Here is a 22,494-nt window from a genome sequence, read left to right as displayed (position 1 = left end):
CTGGATTCCAAGCCAACTGGCTTCCCTGCACTGACCTTCCATCTTGTCTCCTGGGTACAAGGGATGTCAGCCACCTTCTTAAAATCATGTCATTCATTAATATTTTGTAAGATGTGTGGAAACTAAGAAAATACAGAAATGCAAATAGTTTTGGAAGACCTACTTAAGGCAAGGGTTAAAAGAAGATGAGGCTCAACAATTAATAGCAAACAAGACTTCTAAGATGGCTGCACACTGATCAACAGCTTAACTTCAGCTCTCCCAGTATGAAAACAAAACCTGTGAAAAGATAGTGCAATTAAAACCTTTTTAGTAAAATTCAGTTACTAGCTAGTAAGTATACTGCCTGGATGCCAGCAAAGAAGACATTTGGAAAATATGAAAGAAAATCAACCAGAATAAGTGAAGAAAAAGCACTTTCTGGGAAGGATTCTGCAGTTGTTCATCAAACAGCAGTTCAAGCACCAGCTTTGGTTCAAGAAGAGTTTCCATGGATTTAAAGGAAAAAGTAAATAAAATATAGTCAGAGGTGACTAAAATACATGAAACACAAAGAATATATCAACTCAAATAACAAAAGGTTGGAAAAAATAGAAGAAGCTTTAACTAGCTGAGGAGATGAATTCATGAATGTTCAAAAAAATCAAAGGTTGAAATGAAGAAAAAGATGGCGGAGTTTAAGGCTTCTCACGAAGAGACGTTTAAAAAATAGTAGAGATAGAAGACAAACATGAGCTGTTCTGCCATACCAGAGAAACTGGAAGAAGCAGACTATTATTAAATTTTATAAGAGCACAAATAAGCAACTGGACTAGCGTTTCACAGCAGGATTTGTTAACTGAAAGGGCAAAGAAGGCATGATCCAAATCTGCTGGTGAAAAAGCAGCCAAGCCCTATATTACAAAAGATAGAATCATACCAACATACGAGTATATAAATTTCCTAATAATGTTAATCTAGACTCTGGTCTTTATAAAGAACTTATAGAAGTATTTAATAAATGTGGTTTGGATGTGCTGAAATTAATTAGAGACAATATTAGAATTCAAGAGTCTATTCAAAAAGATATAGATATTTTAGATCAGTATAATAAAAATGATTTGATATTTGGTATACAGGAAGAAAAAAGCAAATATTATGACCTTAGGAAAGACATAGACAACCAATGTGAGAATTTGATAAATAGGAAAATTAAAAAATTGGAAAGAGATGTCAAAGAGTATGAGGGCCACACTAGCTACCCTAAGCCACCCAACAAACAATTTAGTTATAACTATGGTATGGGGTACAATAAAGAGGACCACCATGTTGAAAATAATGAAGGCGGAAATATTCCCTTTGGGGAAGGAGAACTACATTATGATCAAGCCTGCCCACCATTACGTAGATCAGAGAGGTTGATAAACAGGGGCCCACAACAATCAAATTTTCAGATGAGAGGAGGGAGAAAGGGGCAGAGGAGATTCTAAGTAATACCCACCCAACTCACCCCAACACAAATTTTTGTCATGAAATACTTATTGATGGAACTAAAAACACTTTCAATAATTTCACTATATATAATTTCAGTAGTATTAATATAGAAAAATAACATTTTGGGCTATTTTCTAAAGATTTGGAGTTTATACCATACAAGAAAGGGGAAATTACTAGAAGTTTGTTGGAAATTAAATTATTTTTAAGAAAAGTGAATTTGAGTATTATTTTTCCTGAAAAGAAAAATTATAATGGTGAACTAAGAAGGAAGAGTACCTACAACCCACCTCTACACCCTCAGTTGAGAAATCTGGAAATGGTGATTGAAAGTGAGATAAGGAAGTGGGAAAATGGGCCCAAATGTAAATGGAATTTAAGTAAAAAAGAAAATGAATTGATGTACGAAATAAAAAAGAATGAAGGCATTAGAGTTATGAAACCAGATAAGGGGGGAGGTATAGTTTTTATGGATAATATAATATATGAGAGTAAAATGAATGCTATATTATGGGATGAAACTAGATATACAGTGGTTTCCATAAATGAAATGAATATAGCTTATAATAAAATTGACATCAACTTAAATGATATGTTACAAGAGGAACTCATTGATTATAATACCTATAAATTTTTAAAGGTAGATAAACCAAGAACCCCCACTATATTTGATATACCTAACACCCACAAAAATGAAAGTGATCCACCCCTCAGACCTATAGTATCAGCAGAGGGATCTAAAACCTACACCTTAACTAAATATGTTGATACAAAATTAAAATGTCTGTGGATAAGACGGACAAGTATATTAAGAGATTCCTGGGATTTTTTAAAGGAAATACCAGACCATATATGTCATGATAATCTCCTTTTCATTACCATAGATATTGTAGACTTATTTTCTTGTATTCCCTATATTAAAGGTATGGCAATGTTGGAAGAAATAGTATATGAAAACAAGGAAATGACACATAATGAAAAAACTGGTTAATATTTGGTTGATGAGTCTAATATTGAAAAATAATTTTATTCATTTTAAAGGAGAATTTTTTCAACAAATACAAGGGGTAGCAATGGGGGCAGCATGTGCCTCAACCTACGCCAACTTAATACTAACAAATTGGGAGGAAAAATATATTTTGGATTCTGAATTTAAGACATGCTGGATTATACAAAAAACAGACGTCACCTCCCAGGCAGACAAAAAATGAGTTGCAAGTAGTAAATCCTTATACCATGTAGAATGCCAATCCAGAAATACGTAAAAATAACGCTTTTATTTATAATAAGAACAGCGTTTTCGCCGTGGTAACACCACAGCTTCTTCAGCATAAAACACCTTTTTTAAAAAAAACGCCAGTTATTTATAAATGCAGTACATGACGTATATAATAAAACATTTAAAGAACCAGTACTGTACCAGAATGTAATGACATCTATCATAAAATATATTAAAAAAAAGGGGAGGTTTTTTAACAACATATAATAAACATTAGCTAGAGTATATAAGGGTTTAGTTGGTTTGATATCAAAGGATTATTTTTTGTAATGGTATAGTTTGTGAAAGGAGTTTGAGTGAAACTAACGTTTGGTTAGTTATTAAGTACATATAAAGACATAATGTATAAGCAAACATTTTAACAATATGTCATCAAACTAATAACATGATTGAATTTGCTGATTTATTCAAAATAAGGGTTTTATGTACTGGTTCTTTAAAGGTTTTATTATATACGTCATGTACTGCATTTATAAATAACTGGCGGTTTTTTTAAAAAAGGTGTTTTATGCTGAAGAAGCTGTGGTGTTACCACGGCGAAAACGCTGTTCTTATTATAAATAAAAGCGTTATTTTTACGTATTTCTGGATTGGCATTCTACATGGTATAAGGATTTACTACTTGCAACTCATTTTTTGTCTGCCAGGGAGGTGACGTCTGTTTTTTGTGTGTTTCAACGGTTTGTGCTTTTCATGTAGTGGAAACATGCTGGATTATGTACAGAAGATTTTTAAATGATATAGTAATTCTTTGGACAGCAGGAAGGGAAAGATTTAATGAATTCCTGACATATATGAGTAATACCACAATTTTTTTAAACTTTACTCATAAAATTTCATAAAATGAATTACAATATTTGGACTTCCAAGTGTATAAAGTAGTGCAAAAATTGGAAACTAAAATATATAGAAAAAAGACATTTTGTAACTCCTTTCTACATTTTGAAAGTGCGCACCCCCTTTATTGCAAAATAAACATTGTCAAGGGACAATTTGTTAGGGGTAGTCGCATGACTAGTTTAGATAATGATTTTAAGGACGAATGTGAATTACTACAGAAAATGTTTGTAGAGAGGGGTTACCCTTTGGATTTCATCAAACAAGTCAGGAAAGAAGTGGAAGATGGAAGAAAAACTAAATTTGCACCTATTTATAAAAGTAAAAAAAAACTAGTGACAACAATAAGAAGGAAAGTATTAATAATAGTGAACACAATGGAGAAGAATTTCCAACAGGCTTTAATACTGGAATATAATGGAGTAAATAATTACATCAAAAATATATTTTTGATGGAATGGGAGAAATTTATAGCCTTTTCAGATATAGGCAATGTATCTAAGATATCTAGAAAAATAATTTATAAGAATTCACAAAGTATTAGAAATATTATAGCAAATAAAAAGAAATTGAATATTAATAGAAATAGAATAGGTACATACAAATGTGGGCATTGTAGTCAGTGTACATATATAATAAACAACAATAATTTTTATTTGGAAAGTAGAAAAAGATGGATTTACAGTTCGGAGTATTACAACTGTGAATCAAAGGGAATAGTCTACATGGCAATTTGTGAAAAATGCAGGTCCTTCTACATAGGAAAAACTGAGAGAATGTTGAAGAGAAGGATTTATGAGCACATGTATGAAATAACAACGGAGAAAGAATGTAATGCTTTATATAAACATAGTAAAGTAAGCCCAGGATATAAATACAAGTTTATGGTATTAGAACAAATTCAACAGGATATTAGGGGTGGCCCTTGGGAAGAAAGAATAGAGTTTTGAGAATTATGGTGGCAAGTAACTTTAGAGGCAGGGAAAATTCCTGGGTTAAATGAGTTTATTTCCATTTTACCATTGCTAAAACTAAGGTCAGCAAAACTTTGAGTGAGGCAGAAGAACTATAATAAATGTTGCCACTAGATGGCATCTGGAATTCATTAATGAAAGGACTTTATATATTTAGAAAAAGGAACATTGCAAATATATATGAAGTTTTTTTAATAACTTTTATAATAATGTTTTTTAATTATACAAAGTTTTTAATCAACATAATGTATAAAATACAAGATTTTAAGTTTTATCATTAATGTTTTTTGATGTATATAATGGCTTCTAACCAAAATCAGCGGGAATCCAATGAGACAATGAATTCTATTGGTTTAACAATTAAGGATTATACATATATATATATACTAGTGAAACAGATCGATTTACTAACTATCTGATGAAGTCAATGAATAGACGAAAACGCATGTAATGAGTTTTAAAAGGCGTTCATGTTTAGTTGTATAATTTTTTTTTTTCCGTTTGTGGCTAAAATAAACGCTTTGGAATACATAGTGGCTACTATCTCCATGTTTACTGCACTTTCCCTGGTTTTTTCTTTTGGTAACTTTGTGCAGTTTCCTTGGCTTGGATTCTTAAAATAATACTAACCACCCAGGGATACAGCACATTAGTACTGCACTAAAGATAAAGGTATACATGTGCATATACGGGTCTACTTCATTTGCCCTAACTTCCAATTGACCGACACCAATGACCGAAATTTCATCAAACCGACACTTCATTTGACCGACAAGTATTATTGGCAAGTAAATGGGATATGCCCCCTTCTCCACTGTAGTGCGAACCTTGAGTTACATAGTTAGGGTGCGTGTGGGGGGCAAAGCCCCCCCACTTAATTTCATATTATATTGTTTAGTTTTGCTTTAATATTGCTTAGTAAAACAAAAGTAAGTGGGGGGCTTTGCCCCCCACACCCCCCTAACTATATATTCTAACTCCAGGGTCGCAGTACAGTGGGGAAGGGGGCATATCCAATTTACTTACCAATAATACTTGTCGGTCAAATGAGTCTCGGTCAATCGGACGTTAGGGCAAATGAAATAGATCCGCATATACATATGTATATATAATCTCCATTAATCCACCCTCCACACACACACACATATATATATATATATATATATATATAAATAAACACACACGAAAATATACTGGTGCACATATATAACTTGATCTCAAAACGTCAGACTTTTTAAAAATTCTGAAATCCCAATTTACAATACTTTCAAATATTAACTAGAGCCTTTTACCTTCTGCCCCACCAAAACCAACATTTACATTCTTCCTTTAATGAATATGTTTTTCATTCAAGCCACGAGATGTATAAATAGACTAAGAATTGGGTTCGACATACATGCTAACAAAACTACATCTAGAGTACATAAACAGCAAGTTTTTTATTAGCAGTCTAAAGACTGTGCGATACCCACTACGAGACACAAAACCGGTTTCTCATTCTTCCTCCCTTGCCCATTATACTCTGCTCATATCCTTACTAATCCTCCTACAGACATTAACTCCAACTCAGACTGTTTAAAAAGTTATTGAATGCTTTTGCCTCTAACTCAGCCTTGAACCCAGCACTGCATATGCCTTAAGTTTATTGATTAGTCAGAAATTATAAAACTATCATACAGTAGTCAAATTCAAGGAAGCCAATGTAAAATCTCATATACAAACAAATGCCTATGCCTATCTTTTATTATGCAGTGACATCAGTCAACATGCCCACCCTACCAATACCACACTCTCAAATTACCATGGTGGTTCTCTACTGCTGTTCGGTAAACCATAACTTGCAATAAACTGCATCATGGTTTACATTAAAAATACAGCCTACAGAGAATTTTAAAAGCACTATAATTATATATATATATATATATATATATATATATATATATATACACACACACACACACACACACACACACACACACACACACACATATATGGTCTCAGATATTCTAAACTAATTTTATATTGGGCAGTACTAGGAAGTACGTACTCTTATCTAAACATATTACCTAATAAATTACACATCTTTCTTCTATTACAACAAATTTATATTCACAATTGGTTTAACATTTCTTGTTCTACTATATAAAACTGTAACTACCTTGATCTATTAACACATACTTACTCTGTCCTTTCCAAAAATACATCACTTTTATCAATTTATTCCAATGTTTATTTTGTTCAAACTTCCTTTACAGTAACTATCTCGATACTTTAACGTTACTTACACATTTCTTTCACAATCATTTAGTGCGGATATATATATATATATTTTTTAAACTTTGTAGTGCTCTTCTTTTTGACTGATCTTGCCCTACCGGTCTAACTCAGTCAAAACATACATAAAACAAAAGTTTACTGCTTACATTTATACATATGCAGATTTAACGTCCATTTTATACTCTGTATCCTCTCCTTATGAAAGTGCAGTACTTTTTATTTAGCCTTGTTTTACTACTACTTTTTTTGTTTCTTTTATTTATTTGTTCAAGCATATATGACAATACCAATATGCACTTTCTGAAGAATAATAAGTTTTTGACTGCATTACCTGGCATGATTAGAATATAGTAACCATGACTATGCTCTCACATAATTTTAGTGCAACTGTCAAAAAAAGACCCCCCCCCCCCCCCAAAACCAGGGACATATCCTGAAAAGTAATACATTGTACTGATGACCACCTCCTGCAGTATTAAAAGACACCTACCTTTCCTCCGCCCGAGTCCAATACAGACAGCTCACTGCGGTTCAGAAGGCTCTCCGCCCACTGTGCCACTACTGCCCTAAAACTCTCCCTAGAATCTACATGTGAACATTCCGTTCATGATTTCAAAAATTTAGTACATGCTTCTTTGTCAATGTACAACATACTACTACTTACTTTTCTCATTCTGCCATTTGACATAATGTCTGCGATTCCTTTTGCTGCATCATTTTTCTCTGCTACACAGAGAACTCTGTGAACTTGGATCCTCCGCGTCATCTCGTCTTTAACACTTCTACAGAATGATCTATAGATGGTAAAAAATCGTAAATGAGTTCCACTAAAGAGCAAGCGTCTTGCATGAAAAATCATCCCAAATGTAAGGGACGAGACAACCGCCTGCAAACCATCATGTTTTAGGGAAGAAGGACTGCATTCCTCTCTGGTCCCCAAATTTCGAACGCTGATCCACTGTGGTTTCCAAACAGTCAGTCAGGTTAAAAAATTTTCGAATCAAAAGCATCGAACAACCTCAAATTTCTCTTTGGAACAGACAGTGTACGGGCATAAATACAACACATATATGTATATGTGGCAAGTTAAAGACTTTCAACAACTTATGATAAAGTTAACATCCCAAAAACACTGTTTCAATCATATAAGAACAAATAAATATAACTTTTATATGTCATCTATGCATTAACTTAAGCCAGCTGGGAAAACGAAATGTATAAATTTTGTTTTGACAAACATTACTCACTATCAGCTACTCATTTACAGTAGAAGTATTTGATAACCCGCTTAACATTAAACCGAAAAACTATACACACCGTCGCAAAGATTGTTTACCACTGCATACCGACAACAACTGTCGCGATAACACAAGTCCCAAACTACACTTCCCATTATGCAGCTAGACTCTTCACGCAAATTAGTACATTTTTATACAGTTCCTACTTTATGTTCTTTTTCATGGTATGCCCACTGCACTGACCTGTTTATATACGGTATAGGTACCATGTTTATTTTACCTGTGTCCGGTACTCAGATTTTTATGAGAAAATAGAGTATGACTACTACACTCTCAGTGTAGTTTATAAATTATGCAGATAGAAAAATTGCTGAACCGGAAAAGTGTTAGTCACGAGGTTAGATCATATGGGTAAAAGATGGCTGTGGGTATTTGGTCGTTTGTGTAGGTATACGGGGGTAGTGGACCATTGCATTGGGATGATATGAGAAGAGACTGAGCTGTTTCAAAGAAAATGCCGAATATGAATAGACAGCGCGGAATGGACCAAGAAAATGAATCTGCAACGGCAACATTTATTTCTATAAGGAAGTGTCCCGTTTTATAACATCTGCATGTTTTGCAATAGTGATCGAAAAATGAGTCGCGGGTAGTGTTCTTACTGAGCCCTGTTATGTGAAGGGTAATTGTGCCATTGATTACCTACTGGTTTCTAAGACGACGGCTGGCGATTCTGGTCGTTCGCTTCATGTCTTTTTGTTTAAACTGGAATTATGATTGGTGCCCCTGATGTGGTGGCTTTTACTAAGGAGGAGGAATATGATAATGGTTACGATAATTTTATTCCCCTGCCTGAGGAGTATTCAGTTCCTTTATCTCCATTCTCCAGTGATGCCAACCCGTGGACTAAAAGCTATAATGCTAAGTTTGTTAAGGACTTTATTCTTATTTCAGAGTTTTCTGAGCAAGTTGGACCCCAGCCCTTGTTGACATTTCCTGATGATCCAAAAGTATGTGGCTCTTTTGATCTCAATTACTTTTCTCTCAGGATCATGTCTGTGGATTACCAAGCTTCTTTTGTTGGACATCCTCCTGGTTCTGCTTACCCAAAGTTAAATTTTGTGGAAGATTCACAAGTTGTCCTTGGGGACTCCAAAGAAGGGGCCTTTGCTTACGTGCATCATTTAACGTTATATGATTTGGAGGCAAGGGGGTTTGTGAGACCGTTTTGTATGGCTTACATTTCAACTGATGAACAAAAAATTATGCAGCAGTTTCAGGAACTAGCGTCTGAGTTCTCTAAAGTATCAGAGCTACTGAAATCTGGAAATAGGAAAGCATTTGCTAACGAGCTTGAAAAGAAATTAAAAGATTTGAACTATACTAGAACTGTGTTGCATAAAGAAACAGAAATACAAAAGAGAACTAATGACCGGGGTTACTACACAACGCAGGCAATTGAGAAAGCTAATGAGCTTGCCAATGTTGAAAAATCCATTATTGAACATCAGGACCTGTTGAAACAGATAAGAACATATCCTGGAAGAAAGCTTGCAAATGCAGGGCTTTCTTTAGATTCGCTGAATATAGTTGAGCAGGTAAGTACCAGCCTGGATCAGGTGTCTGACACCGCAGATACTGAAGAACAACCTGAGATCAATAACTGTACTCGCAGACTTTCATACACACCACAGTTCATTAAGGCTAAGTCTGCCAAGTGTTTTGATAAAAAACTGAAGACACTGGAAGAACTCTGTGATGTTTACTATTTTAATCAGACTATAGACCACCTGACTCGACTTGAGAGAATGTTCAGAGAAGACTTGTGCTATCTTCTAATGACACCGATTGATGGGTCCCTTTTAAAGCAACAGAAAATAACATCATTTCTTTTTGCAGACATAGGCCTTATTGAGGATGAATGTAGAGAACAACAGCATAGTTCTGATAAAATGCCACACAGTCAAGACAATTTTGCTCTCAAAACTGTAGAGGAAACTTGTAGCCCTGAATTGTCGACTAGCTTAGAGGAGTCTTACAGCTCCTCTGTTGGTTATTTACCCATTAAACTTGATCAAGAAGTCCCGGATGTTCCCCATGAAAATGAAATGTCTGCGTTGTGTGTGTCTGATCATCTCGGAAGTTCACAGTATCTCAACCCTGATACCAGAGGAAGTGTAAGCAGTGGTGAAAGTATAGAAGTCATAGGCTCAGAAAAATCCACATTGCCATTAAGTAAGTCTGAAAGTCAGCCAAGTCTGCAGATTCATTATCCAGATGTTAGGAAGAAAGCAGTAAATAGGACTAACAGTGAGGACAGCATTGAAGTGCTCATTTCAGCGGAGTCTTTGTTGCGTTCAGATATCAGGGTTAGCCATCATGGAGCAATTGATGAAGAGCCTTATGTGAATGATGATTTACAGTTTGAGTGCAGTAGTACAGTTCAGCAGGAGGATGAAGGTGGTATTGAATATTATTATGAGAATGAACAAATGCCAGAAGATTCCACGTGCTGCATTGGTAAAGAGAGTCCAAATGTCCATTTCAGTGCTGTAGATCAGGAATGCTTTGACAGTGTGGTCAGTGTCCCACCTCAGCCATATAAACAGACAGAACAAGGAGCCTTTACATGTGCTTCGGAAGATGGGCAACACTCCACAGGGATACTTTCCACAGGTGAACCAACACATTTATCAGTTAATGGGGATGCATCTAGGGCTGACATGGAAGAATCTTTTGATTCAACCAGTTACATAAGTAGTGCCTCAAAAAGTTCTGATTGTACTCCTCTGTGTGCAAATTCGTGTAGCCAGGTGTCTGGCAAGAAAAAACGAAAAGTAGGGAAGATTGCATTAAATTTTATCAGACAGTACTCATTTGCACAACCTGCGATATTCTCCCTGCTTAGTGGGAGAACACTTGTGGTAGTAGGTGAAGTTGAAAAGACTGTAAAGAAGCTTGTGACTGGTTTATCAATTTTTGTTCCCAAATTCATTGACTATCCAAAACTTGTGAAACACTGGGTAGCTCCTCCTTTGCACATAACAGATTTTCAGCACTGGAAACTTATTGGACTTCAGAGGTAAACTCTTTTTTTTTTTTTTTTTTTTAATTTTGTTTTTCTTTAGAATTTGCATCTGATCTGTCAGTTAAGTGTGAAGTGATTGTCCTGTTTTCATTGAATCAATATACGCATGCAAACACTTTTGTTTCTAAAGTGAGTAGCCAGGCTTGCATGTAGGGCTTTCAGGAATCTCTGTGTTTATGTCCTGGAGCACCTTAATTCTATTGTGATTTTTTGAAGGTCTGATGTAGCGACTCTTGGATTATTTCATCTTTACTCAGCTAGCTTGCTTTGTGTGTTTTTGGCCATTTATCTTCCTACAGGGACCATTTATGAAAAGATTAATTATGCTAAAAAAATATCTGTACATTTTCTGCAAATATATTAGTGATAAGGGAGAGGGTAATCTATATTGTTTGTTATGGTTTGTGCAACATCACCTACGTTTTTGGCCCTCTTTGTAGCTATATGGAGTGTCTCCTCTTTACACACATCTGGACTCCAGGATAGGAGAATGAAAGAAGTGAATCTTCCGGCCTCCCAATTCATCTAAGAGAGATAATAGAGAACATTCGTAGTGAAAACTTGTATGTTTTGTCATTACTGAATATGCTGCAGATTAACATGTATTCATGAAGAACAGGCCACTGCATAAAACCTTGTTTTGGTGAGATACAGCTGCCTGAATCTGCATTTCTTGGTTGAAGAACTGGATTTCTTATACACCTGATTACACTTTTTGATCACTAGTTTTAGAGAGTGCCAAGTCCCCATTGCATCCTCCATTGGGAATTGCCTCACATCAGTCTTATTTAAATGTTAAACTTCAAAATCATATTCTTGAGGGAAATGTGAAAGCTCCTCTTCCCCAAGGTTGTGCAACCTTAAAGTTAATATTTAAGTTGAGAAGGGATGTAGGGGGAAACAAAGAGGTTTGTTCTGCAGAAGTAGTATTAAAACTGTTTTATTTGATGCTTTGTCTTATTCAGCAAGATGCTGAATCCATGAGTTGTGTTCAGTGAAAAATAATTATGCAAATTGCTGCGGCCAGTTTCATGCATCCCAAGGTCTTGTCAATGCAGCTTGATGCACTTTTGTATCTGGCTGCTCTAGGAGGTGAATAGTGGATGTGATTCATTTCAGTAAATATTTTGACTGGCTCATAGGTAGTTAATAGGGAAGTTAAAGAATGTTGAAACAATGGGGTTTGGAGGAACTGTGTTAAGAAACAAAACATTCTGACATTGTGTCACAGTGATTGGTGCTAAGATGGCTCTTACTGAGTACATTTATTTTAATTATCATAAGTCATGAGATAAATTTCATGCTGATTGCCTTAAACACTGCACAGACTAGTGCTTAGAGTAACTTCAGGTGTATTGGTAGCTATTACTGAAATTATTTAAATTATCCTAAGTTAATATACAGAGCAATGAACAAAATCATATCCGTAACAGAGGGGGTGATTCTTAGTTAATATACAGATTCATGTCTGAGATCATGTCAGTTACAGGGGGGTGAATAATTTGAACATTTTAATTGTATATGGTGCGAGTCTTATCAGCTATCAATAGCAATAAGCAGGTGTAGCAACAGTTATGAGAGAAATGCACATTTTGCAATTTAACACAATAATATTTACGGTGCACATAATTGTGGAAATGCTGTGAGGTGATGAGAATTAGGGTAGGGAGAGGGAGATGAAGTTGAGGTTATGGCATTTGATAGAGAAAGTAAGACTAGAGGTTGAGAGGTCCTTGTCTGCTGTGTGGCAAGTACAGTTTGATTTGTTGTGGAAGAATTTTTTTTAAGTTTAGCTCTAAAGATGGGGAAGGGAGATAGTGGTTCCTATTGGTGGGGCGGGTTCCATGTTTTAGGAGCAAGAATGAAGAAAAAATGATCAGTGCAGTCTAGCCTGATTTAGGGTGGGTTGTTTGGGATAAGCACTGTTGGTTGTAGTGTGCACACATTAGTGTACACATGTAGTGATTAAGTTTGTTAGCTAGTGGGAGAATGAGTTAGGTTGAAGAAGTTTGAAAATGAGAGAGCCTAGAAGTACATCTACTCTGTGATCCACTTGGCTTTTTTTTTTTTTTTTTTAAGTTGAGGCAGTGGTTCTCATGAGATTTTTGTTTTCGATATTCTGTAGTGTGGAGGAGTTTTTCTTAGAGGCTCTGGCTATTACAGGTAGTCCATTTTTGAGTTAACTCTATTATGTCCATCCAGTAATGAAATCACCCCTCCACACACACTTTCCAGTAGAAGAAAACTAAAAGGAACAGCTCTTAAGAAGAAGAAGGAAGGGAGGAAGGAGTGTGGAAAAGCAGCACCAGTGACAGCTGGAATGGGGGCCATTTAAAAAAATATAAATGTAAAGGCTAGTCACTCCTTTTCCTGCAAAAACTTCTCTCTGTTCAGTAACTATGACAGTTCAATGAAATGCCTCTGATTTTCACTATATCTTGTCATAGTTTTGTAATTTCTCAGACTCTTGTGTTTTTGTTTTTTATCTTTTATATTTACAGGTGCTGTAATGAACCTTTTCTAACTACAGAAGTGTTGACGTTAAATTTTCTTTTCCGAGGAGTAAATGTTTGCTTAGTTCTTTTTTCTGGAGCAGCACTGGCGCAGCAGTCAGCCTTGCTGCTGGAGCAGCACTGGCGCAGCAGTCAGCCTTGCTGCTGGGGCAGCACTGGCGCAGCAGTCAGCCTTGCTGCTGGGGCAGCACTGGCGCAGCAGTCAGCCTTGCTGCTGGGGCAGCACTGGCGCAGCAGTCAGCCTTGCTGCTGGGGCAGCACTGGCGCAGCAGTCAGCCTTGCTGCTGGGCTTGGTTCTTTAAATTCAGTCCGTGGCTGCAGTAGTTTCCATGCAGCATGTCCTCCGTTTGTCCACAAAAGCCTTCACTAGGTGCTGTAATGCCATCCTACATCCGAAAGACATGCTGCAGGTATGCTGTGTGTTTGTGTCACCTGCATGCTGTATACAATTAGTTTCTCTGCTGTATACCAGAGAAGTTTTGTGATGGTCTGTAACTGTTGTAAGACACCTCTTTCAGAGTGTGCTCTCACTTTCACTTCCTTAGTTACTCAGAGGATCCTATTTCATGTGACTCCAATCTCAGATTATGTAGACTTTGCAACTTCGGAGACTTGGTAGGTATATGACCCCTGTGTGAGGAAGAGATGTCAGGGCTTCCAAAATTTTGCTATGTATCTTTTTTTTTCCTTGGCAAAAGTCTTAAAGGACATTTACACCGTAAATATTACATTTCCTTTACTGAGAGTGTTTTTCCTCACTGTGGAATGATCTTCAGTACTTCCAGATACTTTAAAAAAAAAAAAAAAGACTTGGCACTTTCCCTCGGCTATTTTTTTATATTTCTCTAAACACTTTTCACAGATTTTGTAATGCTTATTTGGAAGCTTAAGACCTGTTGCAACCTCGTCACTGACACTTGTACCTTGGATTCTTAGAATTAACAGTTTTATAACTGTTTCAGTGCTAAATGAATGGAATTGTGATTTCAAAGTAGAGACTTGGGCAAATTAATTTTATCCATTGTGTCACAGTGCATTCTAGGTAAAAGTAGCCGTTCCAAGAAAGCAAGCTCAAATCGTGATGTGTGCCCCCAGAAGGGCATTCAAGGGAGAAAAAAGTAAATTCATAGTATTTATTGCACTTTTGACAGTGTTGGATTATGTAGAATAACATGGAAAAAAAAAACATTTTTCACATTTTGCCCTTAATGGTCTTTTAAATGTAATGGACAGTGTGATGCTAGAATGATAGAAATGGTTCCAGAAAGAAGGCTTTGCAAATTTGCATGCACATCCAACAATCATCATGCTGTCAACTTGTAGTGCAGAGGGATAAACCCCTGATTGTAACCCAAGTGGTACGGGATGCTTGGCCACTTGGGTCATGGAGAAATTGGCCAAGGAGGAAGGGAGTGAGTGGCAGATGCTGGCTTGCTCTTCCTAGGAGGAGGCAGGCCACTTCATTGCAGCATTGACACCTTGCAGAGGCCAAGCATCATGATGTGCCTCTTTGGTCTGCACAGAGGGCTATCTCCACCAAGTAGTGTTCATTTTAGCTGAGTATTTGGGGCATCTGCAAAACATGTGCATCAGTAGGTCTGGCTTTGTGACTATATTCGTACATCAGGCTGCTGGAGGGGCAGTAGGAGCTACGCAAGCAAGTAGATCTATGATAACTGTCTGAATGATGACCTCTAAGAATAGTGTTCACAGAAGAAGCAGAGTTGAGTTAAAATGCCAAGTGAAATGGCAATGTCATGCATTACTGTTGTGTGGCAGTGTAGGAATTATTTATAGGTAGGAGAATGCATTTTTTAATAAGTAAATGTGCTAAGGGTTTAGACTCCCTTAGCTAAACAGCCTTTCTTTTACATGAAATATTTGCTAAATGATGGCCTGACTGTGTGAGAACTAAGTTGTGACTTCTGAGTTATATTGATGCTGCTTATTCTTGGCATATAACCCAGGACTGTTGCCTCATGTCCAGATGCTGCACTTAATATCAGCATAGATTAACATTACTATTGACGTGTTTCACTGTTTTATAATTATGACTGGAAGAGGACAAGCTGTGTGTGGCTCTTCACTGAAACTGAATCCCACAGCTATAATTAAAACAAACAACAGTGCAAAAGGCAAACAATTACTGAGAAAGGCCAAGCCTCATTTGAGCTATTAAAGAACTTCTGCACTGAGCCTGTCATTTCTACACTCCCCTGCACTCTTACTGATTTCTCCAAAAATCACAGTAGCTTGGATTAAGGAGAATACCCTGAGTACAGCAGTCTCAAGTTTAGTTTAGTTCCCCATTTTTTTGCACTTTTAATATTTCATTTTGGAGTTCAGAATTTCAGTAGAAATCCGGTTTGGGTACAGACACTTGATCAGGTCAAACCACATTTGCAGCATTCTGTTAGATTCTTTGAACGCTGGACCTATTTATATTTTAATCCCTGCATGTAATATTTAACTGTCATTAAAGCAGTTAAGAAGTGAAGTGTAACAGTTTTACTTTGCTCTGCTGTATTGAGTGTTTTACATCTTGAGCAAACAAATAAAAATGTAATGCCAGGTATCTGTATTTGTTGTAGTACATAGTGAGTACTTTGCACTGAATTTTAAGACACTTTCCTTCTCACTGTAGGAGTGTGTAGAGGTGTTCTAAAATGTTAGCATGCAGGTCCAGAGGTTCAAACCAGTCTTCATCTGAAATGTGCATCATTCTTTCTTCTTGTGTCCAGTTTTCTGACCTGAGCGCATCTTTGGGATTGATGACGATCCACTGAGGCAAGTATATGCCAAACAGCAGACTTTCAGTGGTTAGCACACAGTCACATCACTTACTGATCAAAAAACTCCCAAGGTAAAATACCCATCTGTTTTACTTTATAGTGCACAACCTTTGGCTATATTATGTAATAGAAGGTATTCATTATGCTCTGTCTACTGCATATTAAAAGTACAGTCTATAGAGTTACTAAAGTGAAAATCAGCAAAGGAAGAGTTTGTCAGTAACTGCTTTGGCCGTGTGATTGCTGCAAAGAATGCCACTAATATCACCCTGATGGAGCAGGGAAGAGATCCTTTAAATAATGGAATAGTGCTATTTTAATAGTAGGGTCTCCCCCCCCCCCCACACACACACACACTATCACCACTGCTGTTTCATTATTCTCATCAGCATTTTCATTTCAGTTTCCCAGCTGCATCTTGTCCTGTCATAGCAGTATAGTTTGGTTTCCAAACAAGCCACTGCTAGCCTAACTTGATTCCTGTATGGTTGTTGAGGGCTTTCCCTGTTTCATTTCCAGAGGTGGAGAGTTGTGTCTGTGGGGAGAGTAGTCTTTCTGGCTGTGGGTACTTTTTCATGTTGAGTCCTAGGAGTTGGGTTATAACTTAGCTTCCATGAAGGTGGCTCTTTCAGTCCATACCAATTAGTAGAGGTACTTGCGCTTTCCTTTTTCAATGCATGCATTTTGTGTGTGTGTGTGTGTGTGTGTGTGTGTGTGTGTGTGTGTGTGTGTGTGTGTGTGTGTGTAAGATTTCACTACAGTTGGGATTAGGGAATTACCCTTTTCCCCATTGTAGTGCAGTCTTGGAGTTGGGGCAATATTCCCCATTGTAGTGCAGTCTTGGAGATGGGGCAATATTTCATTTTAGACCACACCATCCTGGAGGGTGGATCATGTTTTGTTGTACCACCCCATCTGTCAGACACAGTCTAGTGATGTTTTCGCCCACTTAAAGGAACAACAACAGTTAATACACACAACTGAATGACAAGCAGAGCATCCAGATGGCTATAAATTCAGTCAGTGGTGTGTAGATATAAGGACGTTGGTTTCAACAAAAGTTTAGGTAAATTACTGCTTGCCCTGCTTGCAATGGCCAGTTGATAACTAGAGCTTTATAAGAACCTCAAACTGTTGTCCCAACTGGTTATCACTTATACATGGGTATTTTTAACTGCTTTAACATCTTCGTGTGATTCCAAAATTAAACTTAACAGTAACACTGATTATTAAATCCTTCTTATGTAGATATTATTCACATTTGGTTCAAGGGTTAACCATCACTGACAGTATTTGTCACTGTCACTCAGTTGTGCCCTCAGTTGTATTTTGCTGTCACTTACCTGAACCCCTCCCACTGCCAGCGCAGCTTAGGGGAAGGTGCAGTCTAAAATGAAACATCACCGGAGCTGGTTTATATTATTTAGCAAATTTTTGATAAGCTGGTGATTGAGCATTTGTGCTTATTCACTTCGGGTTCAATGTGTTGTATTTAGGCTAAAGGAGCATAAACTGATATGTACACATAAACAAGTTTGACACATGCACATGTATATGTACGAGTTTATGCACATAGATAAATGCATATACGTATGTATGGATTTATTGACTTGAATGTAAAGTGTCAAATCACAACTGGTCAGTGCTTGCATTTCAAAAAAAAAAACAAAACAACTTCCCAAAATAGTGAAAGAAGATCTCAAAAGGAAACTGTTTGTTTTCCATTTGTGACCCATGAAATAAAACCCTACCAAAACATTTAGATAATTATTTTCTGAATAGTGGTGGTATTACAGAAACATTTTTTTGTAAGGTGAGGTATAGGATTAGGGTTGACATGCAGGAGGGCAAAATGCATTCTAACCCTAGCCCTACACTGTACCTTACAAAAACCCTTTTTGTAACACTACCACTACACAAAACATTTGGATATATGCTACATAGAGCAACACACAGGCACAACACTAAACTTATCCCCTACACTAACCCCTGCGTTGACTGTCAAACACTTCTAAACGCGTTCATACCCCAATGCCAGATGTTTTGGAAGATCCAGAACTTTGGACATTAGAACTAAAAAAAACACACACACACTTGCCTTCTAAATACTAGTTTTCTCCTTTTAACACTGAAAGCATCAGAGAAGAAGTTCACTTGACCAAAAGCATACTGTACACAGCAGCCCCCCCACACACGCACACACATACACGTCACTTTGTCAATTAAATTACTAGTCAACCAAGTGTATGTGATCTTTGTGTGTGCCTGTATGTAATGTTCCAGTATTGCTTGGGCACCAGAAATCTGCCTGTACTTCATAGAACTTTCATTTGCATAAAAAAGGAGAAAGCCCACACTATTTTGGAAGCTTAATTTCTCACGTTGGATGAAGAATTTGTTCCTGCCTGCATAACATACCACAGGAATATGGAAAATGTAGTTTTTACTGTCTGGTACTACCCACAAGCCTACATAAGCAATCAGTCCTGCTGAAGTAAGCAGAAGCTGTTAAAAAATGTGCAGACTGTTGAGAAACTGCTGCTGTTCCATAGAGGAAGAGAAACAGCATCACTTCAGAGTTTATACCACAGGTTACCATATGTCCCTGTTTCTGCAGGGCAGTCCTGATTTGGGTAGTTCTTCCCCATAGAGAAGGCACCAAAATAGCATTTGTTTTTGATATTTACAAGAAAAAAAAATGTTCTGCCTTTTCTCTAAATGACACAGAAACTGATGGTGTTGTTGTGTCTTTCGGCTTTTCCCGGTTAGGGGTCGCCACAGCGGAACTCCGGTCCACTAATGATTGGCAACAGATTTTTACGTGTCTAGTTGCCAGCTCTGACGCACAACCTTCAACGAAGGTACGCCTATTCACACATGTCTCCACACAGAAGACGCTCTAGCTGAGAATCGAACAGGACAACGTCTTACTGTGAGGCGACAACGCTACCGCAGCACCACCTACATTTAAATCCTCTTAATATCATATAAAATAGTATACACAACCAGCATTGCATGTTAGAGTCTTTGTTTTGGTAATAAGATGAAAATAATTATTTTTCATTGGTTGATAGCATGGTTTGTCTTGCAGACTCTCAAGTGACATGAAGAATGTCCTGCTTTTCTACATTCTAAAAAAATGTGTGAACCCTAATAGTTAACCAAATATTTTTTTTTAGAGTGAGCCAATTGTAAAAGAGATGCTTTTCTGTAACTGTAACAGTTTTATAGGAAGCAGTCTTGGAGACAACACAACTACTAATTTATTTTGCTCAATTATTATAGTTTTAATGAAGTATTAATATTATGCAATATAAAGTCAAGGAGGAGCAATTCAGCAGAAGTGGAAAAATGTAATGTATGAAGGGATTTGTGCCTTGCTTTAAACAAATCTAGCAACAAATCCAGGAACAAATGGTTGTACTTTTTATACTGTGCTTGTAAAAAGTCCCACCCCTTTTTTGCTTCATACCACTATCCCAGCGCCTTGTCCATTACTGGGTCTGCAAGCTCCTCTGACCTCCAGACTTTCTCCAACTCGAAGTTGGGACCAGCATAGATCTTAAGGGTGTTCTGGGGGGGGGGGGTCACACCAGCAAATGCTTCTGCTCGAGAGATTTTTTTAATTTAATGACCCACCCTCGTTATTCAGTACTCCCTCCCTTGCATTTGTCTATCTTTCTGAAGAGGTACTCCCCTCTGGACCATGTCTGTCTTCAGGGAGCACCTAGACGACCCCCCCCTCCCGGTACCTTAGTCGCCTGGACTTTAGTTAGGTCTTTGTTCCTGTATGCCACATGATGATGGTGATCGTATTTGTAAAAATGCTTTTGAGCAGAAACAGTCAACACATTAACATTGTCTCCCTTTAAAAAGAAGCAACAACTGGGTGTTCAAAAATTTAACTCTGGTATGACTGGCCCGCTCCTCCTGGTTCTCCCAAACCTAATTCAAATGCAACTTTGACAATTGGATGGGAAGATGAAATTCATCACTGGTTTGGCACCTATGTCTCTAATGCAAACAGGTAATTTGTAAATGGTTAATTTCCGTTGCCCATGGTATCAGAACTTGTCAGAGATTTGGGATACATGGCTAGCCTTAAAAAGGCCCTTGTGGTCGTTAGCCTAGTAAACACCTATGAACCTTAAAAACGCAGGCATGGAAGAAGGGTGGGTACTGGCAAGACAGAAATGGCCCAGTGGCTTAGTTGCCTTGTAACTCTCTTATGATCCTAATCTTCATACTGGCATTGTGGATGGTCAGATTTTACAAATCCTTACTGAAGCATTTGAGCAAGTAATGGTTCAAATAATGGTAAATAATTCAAAGGGCAGCCTTGCCTATCCCCATCTTTAGTTACGAGATATAACAGGACTCTGTTTAAAGGAAAAAGTAGAAGGGTTTGAATGGAGTAACCTAATCATGTTTTTAAGGGAGTATGGGAACTTAGAAGTCGCACAATAACTAAGGATTGGAAGTGTCAAGGCAATGTAAGAATTGAATGATGCATCATTAGACTGAAAGAGGAAAATACAAGAGCCAGACATGACAGTCTCTACCATTGTGACATGCTGTAATGTGGAACAGTCACATGGGTCTATATAACTGCAGCCACTTGACTACACTCTTGTAGATGTCAGCCATGCAGCAAGCCAGACCACCTCCCTCCTGCCATGATGGGCAAATTGTGTGTCAACCCTTCCCTTTTTATCCTCCCCCACCAGCATTCTCCAACACCTGTGCTCTAACAGTGGTTGTTTGAGTCATAGTCAGGGCTTTATCATTTTGTGCCATGCAGTTGCTTCTTTTATGATAACCCAAACTCAAAGGAAGAACAGTAATTTTATAGTAATTTGAATTCTCACTGATGAAATGGAGGCTGGAATTTTTAATATCAATTTGTCTATAATTTCTGAGAGCTCTGATGGCAAAGTGGGGATTGAGAAAAAAATATATAGCATAATTAGATTTCATTATGAATCCCACTAGAAGCAAACCATTGTTTATCTTCAGTAAAATACTACAGAGTTTATTTACAAAACCCTTATAAAGTACTGCAAGATATCTATTTGTCCCTGGAGCTATGTTTGATTCTTATTTTGCAGTTGTATTCTTTATTACTTTCTTGGTAATTTTAATGCACAATTTATCACACCACATTTCAGGGGTTACAAGAGGCTTGACTTGATTAAAATATATATATCAGTGACTTCATTCAAAATCCTTGTTCAGCAGATCATCACTGTACATTTCTGTGAACGACTCCTAAAATATGTTTTGTGTTATGTGATGGGAGCCCCATCTTTACCCAGTTCTTTAATTTTTATTCCTATTATTACTATCAACTTTATTTGTTAGGTATTGAAAGGGAATGTCTGACTATTGCTTCTTTATAGCTTAGACTATGCTGAATGCAGTTGGATTAGTTATTTACTATTTTCTATTTAGTGACTGGGTGGTTGAACTGATCCATTGACCCTTTGCAGTCTTGATCTGGGTTCATAAGAGCAAAGACAGTAATAGATTGACGTCATTGTGTACAGTATCTGCAAAATCATTGAGCAAACATTATTTATAATAGAAGTAGGTTACTCAGTAAGATGATTGTTTGGTATTATAGCAATAGCCAACGACGTCAGTGTGGTATATTGAAGATTTACCCATGGTTGGTGTGGTTTAATCACAAAGGCGAAGCCTGAGTGATTAAACAAAGCCAACCGTGGGTAAATCTTCAATATACTACACCTAGAAGTCAGTTATTGCTATAATACCAAACGCGCAACTTATTGAGTACCCTACTTCTATTATAAATAATGTTTGCTCAATAACTTTTCTTAAATAATGGCTTTGTATAATGGTGCGTGGTGTTCTTCCATGTGGTTTCCTGATTCTGCCCTTTGATAATTTACTGTAGATGCTTATGGGATTTGCATTGCCAGGCTTACACGGTACAACAGTACATCACTGTTTTAGCAAGCAGACAACGGAGAAAGGGTGATCTCCATTGCTTTAGTTGGAGA

General features: G+C 37.1%; 2 protein-coding genes across 4 annotated transcripts in view; one reads left to right on the top strand and one right to left on the bottom strand.

Annotated features, from left to right (window-relative positions):
• Positions 1 to 8,228, bottom strand: part of TOP3A (DNA topoisomerase III alpha) — a 1,120,433-nt gene extending 1,112,205 nt beyond the window's left edge. Inside the window, exons 1-2 of one of the 3 annotated variants that reach the window (XM_044089591.1) lie at positions 8,158 to 8,228; positions 7,505 to 7,634 (exon numbers count right to left, since the gene is read on the bottom strand). In XM_044089591.1, coding sequence (XP_043945526.1) covers positions 7,505 to 7,606 — 102 coding nt within the window. In that variant the 5' untranslated portion in view covers positions 7,607 to 7,634; positions 8,158 to 8,228. The other 2 variants (XM_044089593.1, XM_044089590.1) reach the window with 2 other exon arrangements.
• A 241-nt stretch (positions 8,229 to 8,469) lies between these two features.
• The window catches only part of SMCR8 (SMCR8-C9orf72 complex subunit), a 61,964-nt gene continuing 47,939 nt past the window's right edge, over positions 8,470 to 22,494 (top strand). Inside the window, exon 1 of the mRNA XM_044089589.1 lies at positions 8,470 to 11,160. Within this exon, the coding sequence (XP_043945524.1) occupies positions 8,852 to 11,160 (2,309 nt within the window). The 5' untranslated portion in view covers positions 8,470 to 8,851. The remainder of the gene's footprint in view (positions 11,161 to 22,494) is intronic.

This window comes from Protopterus annectens, chromosome 12.part0 (assembly GCF_019279795.1).
Source record: "Protopterus annectens isolate FY-2018-M chromosome 12.part0, PAN1.0, whole genome shotgun sequence".
NCBI lineage: Eukaryota > Metazoa > Chordata > Ceratodontiformes > Protopteridae > Protopterus > Protopterus annectens.
Note: the sequence above shows the minus strand (reverse complement) of the source record. Positions and strands in the feature narration are given on the sequence as shown.